Source organism: Pteropus medius, unplaced genomic scaffold, assembly GCF_902729225.1.
Source record: "Pteropus medius unplaced genomic scaffold, Ma_sr-lr_union100, whole genome shotgun sequence".
Classification (NCBI taxonomy): domain Eukaryota; kingdom Metazoa; phylum Chordata; class Mammalia; order Chiroptera; family Pteropodidae; genus Pteropus; species Pteropus medius.
Window position 1 is genome coordinate 14,657,338 of NW_024346062.1, and position 16,756 is coordinate 14,674,093.

The following is a 16,756-nucleotide window of genomic DNA, read 5'->3' on the forward strand; positions in this document are numbered from 1 at the left end:
CTTTTCTGAATTATTTTTCAGGTGAAACTGTTCTTTGAATCTCTTAAGGCCCAAGGATCACATTTAGATATTTTTCAAATTGTTCTGGAAACCATAACCAAAAATATTAAATGGATGGAGAAGAATCTTCCCACACTGAGGACTTGGCTACAGGTTAAGATTTAAATGGTCGGTAGAAAGAGCACATCAGATGTGGGCTACCACTGCATGAAATTGGCAAAGCTCAAGTCAGCCTTACAGATATTTTGTCTAACCAGTAAAAAGCCTCAAGAAATCATCCAGTGCAGCTGTCTGCTCTAAGCTATGGTCTCCAGTTGACCTATGTGTGATGCTGGGAGTGGGGTAAGGTCAGTTAGGGATCCTATTTAAAAGTAAACTTTCTGAATAATGGGGATATGTGGAGATACAGATGTAGACATAGAGATGTAGCTATAGTCGTTTAGCCACAACACAGACTATCTGCATTGTCTCACATTATGCCATTCCTTTGTTATGTTGCTGCTTTTTAACCTTGCTTCGTATCTTGGTGTTTGCCCAGCCAGTTTTACCTCCAAGGAAACATAGCCAATTCATTAAAAAAAAAAAAAAAAAGCTTTCATTTGCATTCTGCCATCTTCTCACTCTCCCTCCTTCTTCAGCTCAGCCTGAATAGTTTAATTATTACCATTCATGGAAAATCTGAATTAAATATGAAGCATAAGAATTAGGAAAAGAGGCAATTTGTCACCAAATCTCAGATTATTAAAAACTATATGTCAGGGTTTATCAAGGAGACCAGGAGGGCCTCTTGGCATGAGACTCACATTCATGAAGAGCCTCAAGATAGCCTTTTGAGGTCATCTCCAAATGAAATAAAATCTGCAGTTACGGAGGTACAGGAAATGTATTGTGCTTATTAGTGTGGTATTTCAAAAGCTTTATGGTGGATGCCACACTTTAATCCACACACTGCTGCATTTTTAATAAATCTTTTGAGAGTTGCAAAATTAGATTATATTGGGATATTTTGGGTTACATCAGGGTTTAATATAAATATTTTAATGTATTACATTTTGTTACCCAGTTTTAGCATTTCTTCATACTTTAAGAGAAAAGGGGGTGTTAATATACTTTCTTCTTGATCTCTGATGCTTTTTTTGATGCTTCTCTTAATTGTTTGAATGAGGTATTTGGAATAAAGAAAACACACATTTAAATACAGGTAGTAAATTTAATAAATTCATAACCCCACATATGAATCAGTATGAAAGTGTAATTAAGTTCTAGATAGATTTGAATCAATACACAAATGACTGATTTATCTGGTAGTTAAGGGAAGGTGGGGATGTCGGAGCAGGGGTGATGTGAGGACGTTATTCATCCCTTTTGGAGAGATATCATGAAGGTCTATAGACCTTTCTCAGTCAGAGACAGAATATGGTTTGGATGAATATTGGCCATGGCCCAACATACATTTTGTTAAGTTTGTTTTCAGATCACTTCTTGGAATCTTTGAAGCATCTTTGGCTTTAGATTTGATCTGGTCAGGGTTCTATCAAAGTTTGTATAACTACTTAGTGATATCACTCTAGAATTATACATACTGTAGCATAAGAAAACTGAAAAAGAATACTTTTTTCCCACCAAGATAATATGTAAATTAAGTAGTAAAATGTGTGTGTTTCGACAGAACTGTAACATCAATATTTTCCTAAATAAATAAAGTTTTCTTTTGTGCAGTACCTTATCTACCAAAAAGTTCCAAGTTTTTAATTCTCTTCCTTTTAGTTCCTTATTTAAATGCGTTTGTACTTTTTTGGATTCTTAAAAATTGAATACAGAAAGAAGCAATTTTATTATTTAATAAAAATGAACATGAAAAATAATGTACCAATAATGTTTTAGGAAATACAGTTTAAAAAAAGAAACATGAGGTATTTCAAAAGCTTTACAGTGGATGCCAGACCCCCAACACTAAGACTTGACTAAAGTTAGTTTTACTTTCTTTTACTCCAAATGAACAAATAAGTTGCAAAAAAGTTAAATACATGATCATCAATAGATGATGGAGTGAGCAGACACAACTTCTCTGGGCCTCCCTGATTCCTCAGAGAGCCCCTGGGAGAATTTTGTGGTTTCCACAGTCCTCTCAGAATGAGAAACTTTTCATATTAGGGAAGCCTAGAACTAGTAGCTTGCTCCTTTTTAGGCTTTGCGTGGGGGAGCTTATCACCATGACAGGAATTTGTCCTGCCTCATGTACATGCTTCTGCATTTTATTCCTTGCTGTGTCATTGGGTCCATTTGAAGTTGCAGAGAACCAAGCCTGATGAGGAACTACTACAAGAAATCCTGATTTTCTGGGGCAAGTTCTTGGGGTTTTTTGTTTTGCTTTGTTTTGTGTTTAGAGTTGGAGAGAGATTTATCAAACTGCAAGAGGGACCTCCAAATAGTCATAGGAGCTAGTTTTCTGCTTGAACGTTAATGTCTACCAAATGCAAAGTTGCTTAAAACGGCTCCATGTTTTATTCTGTAACACTCCTTTACCTATATTCATTATTGACCTTCTTTCTTCCATTTGACGATGTGTCACTATTTTTCATTTTAATACATAATGGTTTATAACTTTTACACTTACAGACTTTAGATCAATCATCTATTATATTGTCTGCTTCCTGAAACCTTAATTTCATCAAAGGCATATCTCCAAATCATAAAGAAGAAAAAGATGAAAGGGATTATGAAAGAAGTAGGTTTGCTGGGCTAAAGCATATGTGTATTATATATAATCCAACATTTTAATCGATAATGCCAGATTATTTTTATGAAAGGGGGTGTTAATATACTTTCTTCTTAGCTCTATATCCTGTACTTGTCAGAATCAAATGTTAATCTCTTATACCTAGTAATATATTCCATGGTAAAGTGCAGTTTCCTCGGATATTTACTTAGCTATGCCACTAGTTTATTTTGATGAGTATCTATTGATAAATTTTTGTATCCTGTTTGAATTTTTCTGTTTGCTTTAGTTTCAGATGAATCTTTTGTAGACAGGCTATACCTGAATTTTGTTTCTTACTATGTTCCCCAACTTGGGCCGGCCCAGGCTTTGTCATCTGATACTCTCCAGTCTCAAGGGCATAAAAACTGAAGCTTCTGATACCCTCAACATGAACGCAGACTTCGGCCTTCTGCTTACTCTTCAGGGTTCCTGAGTTCACTTCATTTTTGACCCATGAGTGATCCTTACTAACTTTCCAGGACATCGATGCATTAATACCATTTTAAAATACACTTTATTCTACATTTTTAGTTATTTTTAGTAAGAAGGTCAGTCAGGGTACCTAGTCTAGCATATTTCAGAAGCCACAATAATTTATTTCCCAGTATGCAAATGCCTGACACTTCTACATATGAGGCTCCTTAGCATGGTAATTGGTTTGCAGTATCGATCATGTAGTATTGATTTCTCACAAATAAGGTTATGGAATGCCTAAGACTGTACCATACTTAGGAAATTAGCAGTATAAACTGATCATTTGTTCAGAACGTAAATCAGGAAAATTTTTCAATATTCTTAGGGAGAAATGGTTGGAAGATCTGAGAAATGCAGACTTAACTAACAAAATGAAAAAGGTTTATGTCTCAATCACTTCTACAAACTTTGCTTTGCAGCTGTAACTTTAAGATATTTTGCTAATGTGTTCTCTTTTCCCCAAAAGTCTTTATCTTCTACCATACTCCCAGATAAGTTTAGGAAACCAGTTTTCTATTTTAATACATGACTCAACAATTCTCACCTTCAGGTATTTTCACATTATTTCCCACATTTTGAAGTTCATGTGTCTGACCCTCTGCTGAATTGTGCCATATTTCTTACTTTCAATACAACATTTCAAGTTCATACCTCTGTAAGGAATTCCCATGTTAATACCATCTGCCATGCCCCTCTGGTCATCTAAAGAAAACCTCGGTTATAATTATAAACTTCATTTTTAAAGTAGGCAGAGTAAATTGTCTCAGACTTAAAACATACAAAGGACATTATTTCTCAGTTTTAAAACCCTATTCCCCTTTAAAAATTGTTTTCTAGTAAACTGAGTTTGAAAATTCTAACTCATCTAATGTTTTAAATAAGAGTTAGAAAAAGGGTAAATAAAACATTCTAAAAACTCAAATATGGAAAAAAGTATGGCAGGGCTACTTTATCTAAAAGAGAAATAAGTTGTTTCCATGGCATAAGGCTTTGGCACATAACTTTATTCTCTTTCTATTTATACCTCCAGATATAGACCCAAAGACAAAAAGTAGAAATCATAGAAGGACAAACAGAACTTTTCAGCTTGTAAGGGGTAAACAGGTGGAGACTAAGAAATAAGGATCAAGGAAAAGTTCTAGTCTGAAACAGCTATGCACAATCTATGTGAACCCGATAGAACCCATAGGAATAATACCCTATGTCCTGGGTGAGTTAATTCAACTCACGTTTAGGGACTGGATTAGGGTCAATTAAGAAGTTATTGGTTAATGAGAGAGGCTGGATAACATTTAAAGGTTTGTATTTGTTTGTTCTTGTAGTAAATTGTGCCTTTTCTATAGTTAACAGTTAAGACATTACTGATCAAAGCACCATTTTAAAAATAATGTTCTATATTCCAGAAAAGCCATTACCAAATAGGGAAAGCATATTATTCTTCTAGTTTCAGAAAACTGTTTCTTTGGGAAGCCTAGCAGTTTGTATTTTGGGATCAAGGGAATATACCAACTGTCAGCTCCTCTGTCTCACTTGAGGACCTAGAAAGAAATAACACCTTCATTTCTGGCCTTGCAAATCCAAATCTAAAAAGTGCTGTCTAAAAAAGGAAACATCGTAGATTTTTTTTTCAAAATACATCTCCTCTTATCCAGGTGTCTTTTCTTCTATAATTCTACCATTACAGATTTATTCCTTTGGGCTGAAAAAGTTAAAATATTAAATTGTAGCTCATTAGTCATGCTTTAGTATGACTGTGTTTTTAAATTAATAGTTATTTCTTTACAGTTAGCTGATAAAAGGACCCTAAGGAGAGAGAGAGGATTGAGGAGTAGGAAGTGGGGGAGGGGAGTTGATTCTGGAATGAGAGTAATACCCCAGGAAGTACTGGTTGGGTAGGAAGCTCTGGAGGGCAGTATCTGTCACTTTCAAGGGTGTTACATACAGATGGCATTTGATAAATATTTGTTGACTGTTTAAAGCAGCACCTAGAAATAAGGAAGGAAAATAAAAAGAAATGAGACCTAAGAGAACTAAGAGACAAGCCTACTTGACAGTTTTGTCTCAGGCTGGTCCTGCTAATATATGGTTATATGCTTCTGTGACATGTATTATGCATTATAGATATATACTTTGTGCTTGTCCTGAGTGTCCCAATGTATTGTAAGTGCATAACTTACAGCTCCTGTTTTGTTTTTTGTTCTCTTTGGTGCTCTGCACGCCATGGGCATATCACAAACGTTGCTAACTGATTGACGGCCTGTGCTGGCAGCTATCAGCCAGAGGGAGGAAAAAAAGCATCTGAGTCAGCCCAGAGACAGCCAAGAATCACAGTCAAGTGTAATTTTCTGCATAAATATTACAGGAACTTCTCATGCTCAAAAACAAACAAAAACGTGAAGGACACATTTTACAGGAATGAACCTCAGACAGGCTCTATTTCAGCATAGCTCTAAGAAATAAAGAGAAATGAAAACCGAATCATTATCTTCAAGATTGTAAACATCTCCCTAGAAAGAGCAAGTCAATCAAAAATTCCAGCTAGATATTATTTCTAAAACCATCTTCTAAATCTTCTAACTTTGTAAGAGAGAGCCTATGACTGGTTTTCATGGCTGGAGCAGGCCCACCATCCCTGCCACTTTCTGACCCAGCTAGGCCCCATCGGACCCAGGGTATAGATGATATCAATTCAATACCAAAAATTTGGTTTCCTCGGGACGTCATTATTTTAAATTATCAGGTTGGAATATGTCAGCATTATAAACACTTCTTTTCTCTAGTATTGTACTTTGTGAATTTAAATTTTTTTTGCACTTAATCTACACAGTATTAAAGTTGCACAATTCGCATTTAATAGTAATAAAATATTCATCTTTAGTGCTTACTTTGTGCTATTCTCTGTTGAAAGCATTTCTGGTGTATTAATTCATCTTGCCCTCACAATAACTCTAAGAGGGAGGTACTTGTCCTCAGTTGATAAAAGAGAAAACTTGTCCCATTCACAGAGGCAATAGTTTTTAGTACATTCACAGAGTTGTGCACCTATCCATGTGCTCAATTTTAGAACATTTCATTACCCTAACCCTGTACTCACTAGCAGTCACTTTCTAGTCCTCCTTCCCTTCGGTCTGAGGCAACCACTAATCTACTTTCCGTCTCTATAGATTTGCCTAGTCTGGACATTTCATATTAATAGAGTAATGCAAAACTATGGTCTTCCATAACTGGCTTCTTTAATGGATAATTGTGTTGTTTATGCTATTTAATGCTGTTATAAACATTCACATACACGTTTTTGTGTGAACATAAATTTTTAATTCTTTCGGGAATATACTAGGAGTGGAATTGCCAGATCCTATGGCAATTCTATGTTTAGCCTTTGGAGGAACTGTCAGACTGTTTTCCCGCACAGTTACACCATTTCATATCCCCACCAGCAGTATATAAATGTTCCGATTTCTCTACATCTTTGACAATATTTCTTATTACATGGCTTTTTTACTCTAGCCATCTTAGGCCTGTACCTAGCCATACCGTGAAGTGGTACCTCATGATTTTAATTTGCACCTCCTTCATGGCTAATGATATTGAACATCCTTTCATGTGTTTATTTGTATATCTTATTTGGAGAAATGTCTTTTTTTGCCCATTTTAACTGGATCATTAGTTTTTTATTATTGAGTTGTATGAGTTCTTTATAAAGTCTAGATTTAAATCCCTTGTGAGGTAAATAATTTGCAAATACTTTCTCCCATTCTGTGGATTGGTTTTTCACTTCTTAATGTATCCATGGATATCAATCTTTCTTGATACTTATCTTCAAACTTATTTATGTTAGGAAGATGCTGTCATGATGAGTCAAATTGTGTCCACCCAAAATTCATGTGTTGAAGTTGTGACCTCCAGTACCTCAGAATGGGACTTTTCTTGGAAATAGGGTTTTTGCAGATGTGATTAGTTAAGACCTCATTGAAGTAGGGTGGACCTCAACCCAGTATGACTAGTGTTCTTATTAGAAGGGGAAATATGAATACAGACATGCGCGCAGGGAGAATGCCATGTGAAGATTGGCATTATGCCAACACAAACCCAGGAAATATTAGAAGCTGGGAGAAATTCCAGGCACATATCTTTCCTTGGTGCCTTCAGAGGGAAGGCGCTGCGGACACCTTGATCTTGGGCTTCTAGCCTTTAGAACTATGAGACAATAAATTTCTGTTGTTTAAGCCACTCAGGGTGTATTAGTTTTTTTACAGCAGTCCTAGAAAACTATATAACTACCTACAATTTAATTTTTCCACTTTAGTAATTACTTTCAGTTCAAAGTTCGAGGTTTAATAATATACCATTTCTTGGTTTATATTCCTAGTTACATCTATCAGTTATATGAAAAATTACATTGAATTGGGCTCTATTTTAATTTTTCCTGTACAGTATCTTAGGGTTTAAAAATATTATCGAAATGTTATTAAAATGTATCACTGTTTATAACCTTTAGTGGACATGTAGGTTGCCTACCTGCCATTTGGGTTGCTTAACTCAAATTTTTCCTTCTGAATAAGAAAAATGATTTTGTCCAAGCTCCCCTCCTCCCCATATGAAAGAAGGGAAGCAACCCTAAACTCAGCATTCATAAACTCTGCTTTGTCTAAGAAACTGATCATGGTAACCCTGTTTTCATTTCCAGTGATTTGCATAGAAACGTATAAAATACAGCTTCAGCAAATAAAACCTAAGGAGAATTCTAATGGAGGATTTCTGAGAAAAGTTTCCTTGCTCTTAAGAAAGAGACACCAGAGAAAACCTTCTTTCTTCCTCCCTTGATGCAGCCTTGTTGACCACAGGGAATACAGTTTTTCAGAAAATTGTTCAGAGTGGGCAGAATGAGAAGTTGAGTTCTTGATGAGATTGGGGAGCTGTGACTGGAGACTGCATCTTTGGACTTGTTATGAGATGATGGATTTCCTTATTGTTTAAACTAGTTTATCAGCGTTTTGCTTTTGTATTTCAAAGCATCTTAACTCATATATAACTGTTCTTTTCTGATAATCTTTCACTTTATTTGGCTGAATCTTTTTGCTAATGTCTAACTGTACAAGAACTCTGTTGGGTAATTATTCTGCTTTTCTTAGTGCTCTAAACATTGCTTAATTTGGTATAACTTCAAAAGTCACTAATTGCTGCCAATTAGTGACGAGATGTTGACTCCTCCAATCTTGGGGTGACTGAGAAGAGTTTGGAGTAGCTGGAAACCTCATGGTGGTCATGTTTGTCCCGGCAGTAAGTAGCATCCTCAATTTATTCAAGAGCACAGCAGAGGAAATGCAGTTAAGCATTAATATGTTGCCTAGGCGGAGGGTCAGGGGAAGGAGGGAGCATTTGGGAAGATCGTTTTATGAACTATATCGATGTCTAACCAGTGTACTGTACACTTGAAACTAATTTAAATAAATTTATTATTTTAAAAAGTATGCCCCTCCAAGAGTGCTGAACAATTTTTTTCAAATGTGTACACTGAATTAATGTATTTTATTGTTCATTTCAAAATAATTGGAATATTTAATAATGCTAAAACTAAAGTTGACATGGACTATCAATAAATTAAATTGGAATATCAATTAAGTAATTAACGGAATAGCCAGCCTTCTAGTAGCCTGAAGTCAGCTATATTTCTCTTTATACCATATCCCTTTCATAGGTTATTGTCATTGACCTTAATTTCTCTGTGGGAATAGGGAAGCAACAGCAAATTCCAGAGCACTGACTTAGAACACGGATCACCTGGGTTCCATACTATGTCCGCCACTGGACTACGAGTAAACCTTCTAACTTCTCTAGCCTTCGGTTCTATCATTTATTAAATTGAAGCTTGGGTTAGCTGATCCATGGCATACCAAGAGCTTTATTTGGATTAAAAAAAAATGTTCCTATATTCATATATTAGTGAAGTTTGTTAAATACATAAATTTTAAATAAATAAATAAATGCTGTTTGCTATTCAGGGAGCTCATTATTTATCCTTTCATGCTATTTGTTATATATTATAATTAGCCCTCCAAATTTCTTGTTTTCAAATATAAATGGTAGAGAGCAAGGATTCTGAAAATAGTAGATGGGAATAGTGCATAATGTCACATACTATGTCCTCTGATAATGAATAGTATCTTCATAATAATTGAAAGTCTTATGCCCTTAAACTAAAGAGGAAATTCTGTGTGAGAGGATAGAAGGTTAAAGACTGAAATATAATGGGTTTCAGTAGTGAATCTGAGAAATTGTGTTCTCTCAAGAAAAGCTTTATAAAGTCAGATGTAAAATGGTAACTCCCAAAAAAACAAATAGCAAAATTCATTATTATCTTTTAGAGGGTGATGAGATCCACAACGTTTTGATACATGCTTTCTTTTTATGCTTCTTCTAAAGCCACAAGTCTTTAAACGATGAAGCAGAGTGAGTGTGTGTGTCTGTGTGTGTGTGTGTGTGTGTGTGTGTGTGTGTGTGTGTGTGTGTGTGTAGGAATGGGAGGAATGAGACACAAGAGGTTGGCAAAGAGAGAATAACGAATTATTTGTTTCTTTATCAAAGAAATCTCAGAAAGACTTGACGATCCACCTATATTTACTAGTGTAACGGTCAAGCATTTCTACAAGTCTCTGCAGAAATGGAGTATTTAAGAAAACACACAAGATAATTTAAAAGCATGACAGACTCTAATTTGCAGGTGAGGTGAAGTGAGAGCATTTAACATCTGTGGAGTTTTAAATGTCTCTGGTATTAAGTGCTACAGCTGCAAAAATAACTCCAAAGGAATATAATATGACTTAGAATACAGGGAAGAGCCTCTTATCTAAGCAATACAATGTGTGGGGTTCTTTTAACAGAAACCAATCCTGCATGTACTATATAATATCTGAACACTGATACACCAGCCCCTGTGGTTCACTTCCTGTTTTTGATTCTTAAGTTCCCTGGGGTGTGGGTGGAGGTGAAGTCTACGGGCTGTTATTATCTTTATTAACACAGTGGGGAGAGAGCAGCTTTGAGGTATCATATGATAGACACCTACTCTGTACTGATAACAAACATACCATTCAATATAGAGATAATCTGGAAAAGTGTTCAACTTTGCAAGTGAACTAGAACTCTAAACACCATGCATCCGTTCACATGAAGCAACAAACCAAAATATGATTTTAGAGAGTGATGAGTGCTGTAAGAAAATTAAGCAGTAGACCATGTTTGTGCCTATTTTAGATTCTGTGGTCAGAGAAGAGCTCTTTGTAGAGGTGACGTTTGAGCTGAGACCTAAAAAACAAGAAGGACTCAGCAGGCAAAGTACCAGGCAGAAGGACGTTTTTGCACAAGAAATATGCAAGACAAATAGTTAACAATGCTGGATGAACTTGGCTACTTCCAGGAACTGCAAGAAGCCCTTTGTAGCCACAGCATCGTGAACACGTGTAGATGAGGTCCCAGAGTTAGGTAGAGTTTCGCTTTTATTCTAAGCTCTATTAGAGGTTTTAAAGTAGAGTGGGAAGTGCGTGACTTAATACAATTGACACTTGAAAATATAATATTGAGCTTCGATTTTTCTTCTTTAAAACCTAATACCTAATTCCCTTGCGGGTCAAATGACCCCCTGCGGTGCGTTCGCCCAGGCGGTTTGCGCTTGCCGAGAACTTGTTTGCCCTCGAGGCCCTGCGTCCTGCTGTTGACAGTCTCCGAGGAGCTTGTGACAGTTGGCAGGCGCCATGAGACACAGCTGGAGCCAAGTTGCTGCAGAGGTCGGAACTGTAGGAGAGGAAAGAGAGGGAGAAGAGGCGGTGGCAGTGCTCTGGGAGGGCCGCGGCCTCCGCGGAGAGTGGCGGCGGTGAGCACGCGGTGCAAGGGATGTGGCAGCGGGGCCGCGAGGAGCCTCCCTGGGGCTCAGAAGGCTCATCCCTAGTTGCTCCATCCCGTAGGTTCCCCAGGTCTGTCCGGATTTGACATTGGAAACAATGGTGGCTCAGGGTTGGAGGCAAAAGCGCGAGTTCTGGGGTTCGCGGATCGCTAAGAGAGTTTCTGCTTCTCTGGCCTAGCTCCACCAGGCCTGGCCAAGAACCCCACCGGCGGCACCCCCTGGAGCCGCAGGTGTTGATTCGGGGCTAGGCTAGGGCCGGCCTCCTGCCCACATTCTGCAGCGCCCGCGGCCCACTGCAAATCCAGCGCCGGGTTTTGCGATTCGCCTGCAAGTGGGGACCGCTAGCCAGAGGACTGGAGCCTTGGGGCTCACGGTTCCGCAGGGGTCCCGGCCGGTCCCTTAGTCTCCCCGCCAACGACCACTGGGGACCACTCTGCTGTGCGCGGGCAGCTCTGCCGAGACGGCCCACAGCGCCTTCTTCTGTGAGCCTTGGTGAAGTGAGCTCCCCGGAGCCCGTCTCCCTAGGGAAACCGAAGCTTCGCAGTCTAGGGAGCAACCCTCGCCCTCAGGCTCTTGCTCTGCCCTCAAATCTCGGCTACAGTGGCACCTCCCAGCGAGGCCTCTCCTCACCGAGCCATCCGAATTAGCGACTCACTCTCCATCACATCACCCCGATTTAATGCTCAGCGGAGCATTATTTCGGCCTCGTGTATCTTCTGTGTTTATTGTCTGTTTCTGGAATGTCCACTCCACGGGGCAATGACCGTGTTTTTCTGCCACGGTGCTGCGTTCCCGGCGCCTAGGACCCAGCCGGGTAGGGACGCAGTGGGCTGTCACTTTTGCCGAACAACTGAACATTGTTCCCGGCGCTGTAAGAGACAAAAAGGCCGGCCTTTCTGAACAAGCCCCGCCCACGGGCCCGTCCCCAGCTCTAACCTGCGCCTATCCCTCCTCTCCCAGGAGTTGGCTTGGGGCGATGCGGTGCTTTTCTCTCTGGCCTCCCTCGCATTTTCTGCAGCTGTCGCGAAAACCCGGAGCGGCGGGACAGCAGAGCGGCGGAGCTGGGCCGCCCCTCGCGGCACCTCCCCAACAGCCCTCGGCGGCCGCGCTGGGCATGCTCAGTCGGCAGGGCCGCTTCAGCTCTCGGAGTAGGAAGCTAGGGTGCTCCGGCTGTAAGGAGCGGCGGCGGGGGGAAAATGGAGCCCTTCACCAGTGGTGAGTGGGTGGCCAGATGTGTCGGGGCTGAGGCTCTTTGGGGCCCAGGGGATCGGGGCCAGTCGTGACACTAGGGATCGGGCTGTCGCCCCCACCGCGGGTTTCCCGCGAGGGTTTGGGGGGCGGGGAAAGGACTGGAGGAGGCGGCCGCAGGCTTGGGGGTTGGGGGTCGGGCGGCGGCCAGCGCAGGGCCGTGGGCTGGTGTGAAGGTCAGCGCCACTGCCTGCCTGGGGTGGGGTGGGGTGGGAGGACATCGGGTGCGGCGGGACCCACGCTCCGCTGCACAGCTAGGTGGGCGAACGGCAAAGTTTAGGCTCGGGTTCGCGGAGGTGGGGGCAGCGGGAAAGTTAGCAGCCCGGGTTTGACCCCGGAGAATGGGTGCCGGCCGCGGCTCTTGGGTAGAAAGGGTTAAGCCGTGGCTCTTGCCAAACCCAACTTCTGTGCTGGGTGCTGGGAGCTGTCTCCTTGTCCTCAGAAGCGAGCCGTCGGTGACTTTCCACAGGATAGTGTGTGTGTGTGTGTGTGTGTGTGTGTGTGTGTGTGTGTGTGTGTGTGTTGGGGAGGGCGGGGCATGGCAGGTTAATTTAGTGGAAGGAAAGGAAACTTGGGGAAAGGCTTGCTTAACCCTTGCTCGGGGCCGAGGAGGTGCCTGCCCGCATTGCCTCCTCCTGTATGGTGATGAGGCACTCCGCAGGGCGTTCAAGCTTCCTTTCCCGGCTCCCGATAACATCACTTTTTCAAACGAAGTCTTATTAAATATCGAGGGTCCGTCACAGTGATATCACAATGTGACTTGAGAGGAGGGTCAGTGTAGGAGCCTGCAGGATGCCCTGCAAACAGCCACAGCCCTTTACTGAATGAAGAGAATAAATCCCACCCTAGTCAAAACGATGGCTTTTGTTTGGAACAGAAGTGCCGGAGTCACAATGTACGGGTGAGATGTCTTACCATTTTGCGGCATTGAGTATATGGATTCCCTTTTGGGATAGAAAGTAGGAAAACTACCTGTAAGGGAGAATTCACAGTTAGAGAATTCGTTCTCTAGTTGATATATGTTTTCCTGCCAGTAGTTAATTAGGTAGTTTGTCATTAATAGAAGCCAGAGTCTACCCCTGTTTGGGTAGGTAAGTTGCCACTCAAGAAACAGAGACAATTGTGCACTGTATATCCCAGACACCATCCAGACTTTGTTGTATGTTGTGCTTCACAAATGGGCCTGCGAACTACTCATTATATTTTCCCAGTCCCTAATTCAGAATGCTTTATTCTACTGCCATCTTCCTGTCTATGCTGTTCAATTAGGCTTAATGATGACAACTTTAATTCTGAATTTTCTTTCTCATTCATGTTCTATTTGTAATTGCTAAGGCTCCAAGCAGAGTCTGGTAAAGTCACTACGAGAATTAAGGAAGATTTAAATGGAAAGGAACCTTAGAGACCATCTAGTACTTTAGTGTAAAATATGTTAAATACAGATGGTGAAATCCTTTCAAATGACTATTCCAAGGCCTTTTCTTTGTTCTAAGTAGAATGCTTGGAGCTTCTATCTTTGTAGGATTTTAAGTGTGAAATTTAATGTAAATTAAAAAAAAAAATCCGCACAAGGCTGAGTCATCCATTGGGTCAAGATCATTGCTAGCTGATTTGGTGAAACTATGCCTACAGAATTAAAGTACATTCTCAAGTCTTAAAATAGGGGTCTTTACTCCCCTCTGAGAATATGCTCCTCTGGATATGAATATTTGTAAATTGTCACATTTAGGAGAGCAGTGGAAAAGTCCTACAGAGGAGAACAAAAAAGAAGCAATCCTTCAACTTTCATGTAGGAAATTGGATTTCTAATCCTTTCCTATCTGTCTTCCAGATTTTCAAAGTCTGTGCTGTAGATATTTTGGCAATGCATCATTTTGGTTAATGTATTAATCACTATTAGAGCCTTATCTGGTGTCCTTTAACAAGGAGAATAGAAACTACAGTGTCTAAAGTCAACAAGAGATTCACTCCTAGCAATTTGAGGTGTTTTCATGTTAAAGGTAGACTGGTTTTTTATTTCAGAACTTTTGAAGGATAGCTGTAGAATTTTCTAGTGTCTTCAAACAGGACATGGTATTGCAGAAAGTATGTTTATCTTTGTACTTAATCCTTTTGAGTACAAAGGATATGTACATTTAATCTTTTGTAGATCTGAGTATTCTGGTATAGAGTATTTCATTATCCACATAATTTATGATTGCAGGAATTATCAAAGTTTGGTATTGGCTTTTGTTACACATTCACATTCTTTTAATAAAATCTTCACCACTTACATTTTCTCATATATTTCTGTACATGGAAAGTGTTGTAACAGCTTAACAAAGACAGTTTTACTAATTCAGGAACACATAGCTTTCAGTTTAAATCTTGTGATTTTACCCTCTGACCTATAAATTTGTAAAGGGGGCAAATTTAGTTTCTGTTTTGTCATTCTGGCTTTCACTACTCATGTATTCTAGCTGTCTTTCTGTATTTTCCCTGTTAAAACTTACTGCTGGCTCATTTTTCTTGGGCCCTCCTCTCTGCCTACTGATAATGGTCTTATTCAATGAACGTCCTATATTAACCTATCCAGGTAACATACTGCTGTAAACCATTTAATATGCACATCTCCAGAAAAGGCTTATAAAGAGGGATCTTAGTGTCAGCAATACACATTTGGCTCAGAAGATATTTTTGGTCTTGCACTTGGGAGGGACTGCTGACTATTATGCTGAAGGCTGGATATCCATTCTGGCTTTGGATCTTTGGTGACATGTGTGTGTGTAGGGAGAGAGATGTGCTGGACCAATACTCAAGAATGATTTAACAGTAACTATTATGTCCTATCCGGCAGGTGGTGATTTATATATTACCAAAAGACAAACAAACAAAAAGTGGTGGCGACTCTTTAGGTCTTTAGATAGATATTACTAGATTAAGGCAAATAATTATTTGATGACTGGCTAGCTTTATTTGTCCTCATGTGGATGCAAGGTTGGGGTATTTCAGAGTAACTTAAACTCTTATTATGGCTCACCCTCAGAATCTGAGTAGATCTGAGGTCGTTGAGCCTAGGAATCTGTGACTTTATTTTGAGGATGTTAGAAGTATTCACCAGGAGGAAGCAAATTCAGGATTTGGAAGCATATTGACAGAGAAGGATCTCTTTTCCTGTGCATGAGTGCACACATGTATATATGTGTGTGTTATGTGTGTGTATATGTATATGTATATGTATATGTATATGTATATGTATATGTATATGTATATGTATATGTATATTTACCTCTGTGCTTTCTAGTTTGTGGTATGGCCGGAAGTAAATCTAGGGTGAAAAAGCATTGATATTTTGAAGTCCTAGAACTGAAAACATAATTTGAACAATTTGTTGATTTTTTCATATGAACAGAAATCACTTTCAATACTACAACTTGGTACATCATCAAACGAGGAGGATTTTCCTGTCTTATAAAACTATTTTTGTTTTTGTTTGCAGATTGGCATCTCATTGAAAGTATTTCCCAACTTCCAAAATGAGAATCCTGAACAATAAATTAGATATTCTTGGATTGTAAGGCAGTATAAAGTTGATTTCATCTTTTTATCTTACAAATAATAATTGTCCTATAGTATGCATTTCTTTAAAAAAAATTTTCTACCTCATCGGTCAAAAATGTGAGCTTACCACATTTTGTTTATATATATTTTTTCTTTTCTATGATGAACTACTGCATTGAGAGAAAACCCTTATAAAATGGAAAAGTGTAGTTTTTCTCCATGTGATGGAATGTAAGTTAAATTCTGTTTTTAATCTTTCTGTCTTAAGTTTTTCATTTCATTTAGGGAAAATAGGAACTATATAGGAATAGAGTGTTAACATCATTTAATAGTTTAAGATTGAGGCTGTAACTAGAAACCAATTCAGTTTTTAACTGGAAAGCAGTGGTGGAAAAGTTCTTTGCTTTACATAACAACCTCTAAGAAAGAGTATCCTGGGACAAGATAAACAGACAGCCTCTATTAGATGTAGTTAAAACCAGTGATTATTATTTATCTATGGATGATCCTTGAAAACTCAGTCTGGAAGATTTATAACCAAGAAAGATTGGTTATGAGGAAATTATTATATAGAAAATTAGCAAGGGCAATTTCCTCAGTAGTTCAGTCAGACACCATTTTTTGAATGCCCACTTACAAGTAGATTTTCTGCTAGACACTGTTAGAAAAGACTTCACAGACCTGTCATCAGATAATGCTAACCTTAATGAGAGAAATGAAATGGAAGAATCTGTTTTATTTTCATGCTAATATAAAAATATAGAAAGATAGAAGAAGTAAAAAAGCAATAAAATTTTAAGACAGTTTTGTAATTATGAAATAAATGTATAGGA

At 39.2% G+C, this 16,756-nt stretch overlaps 2 protein-coding genes and 1 long non-coding RNA gene across 4 annotated transcripts in view; 2 read left to right on the forward strand and 1 right to left on the reverse strand.

The window, feature by feature from the left end:
• The window catches only part of ERAP2 (endoplasmic reticulum aminopeptidase 2), a 37,870-nt gene extending 36,144 nt beyond the window's left edge, over positions 1 to 1,726 (forward strand). The window contains exon 19 of the mRNA XM_039875167.1: positions 22 to 1,726. Coding sequence (XP_039731101.1) covers positions 22 to 165 — 144 coding nt within the window. The 3' untranslated portion in view covers positions 166 to 1,726. The remainder of the gene's footprint in view (positions 1 to 21) is intronic.
• Positions 1,727 to 9,792: 8,066 nt separating this feature from the next.
• Positions 9,793 to 12,206, reverse strand: LOC120612570 (uncharacterized). The gene is made up of 2 exons (XR_005655492.1): positions 12,072 to 12,206; positions 9,793 to 11,026 (listed from the first exon to the last, which is right to left on the reverse strand). It is a non-coding gene; the product is annotated as an uncharacterized LOC120612570 (long non-coding RNA).
• A 12-nt stretch (positions 12,207 to 12,218) lies between these two features.
• The window catches only part of LNPEP (leucyl and cystinyl aminopeptidase), an 87,517-nt gene continuing 82,979 nt past the window's right edge, over positions 12,219 to 16,756 (forward strand). For both annotated transcript variants that reach the window (XR_005655490.1, XM_039875166.1), the window contains exon 1: positions 12,219 to 12,350. Coding sequence is in view for 1 of the 2 variants with exons in the window: in XM_039875166.1 (XP_039731100.1) it covers positions 12,332 to 12,350 (19 nt within the window). In the remaining variant the exon portion in view is untranslated. The remainder of the gene's footprint in view (positions 12,351 to 16,756) is intronic.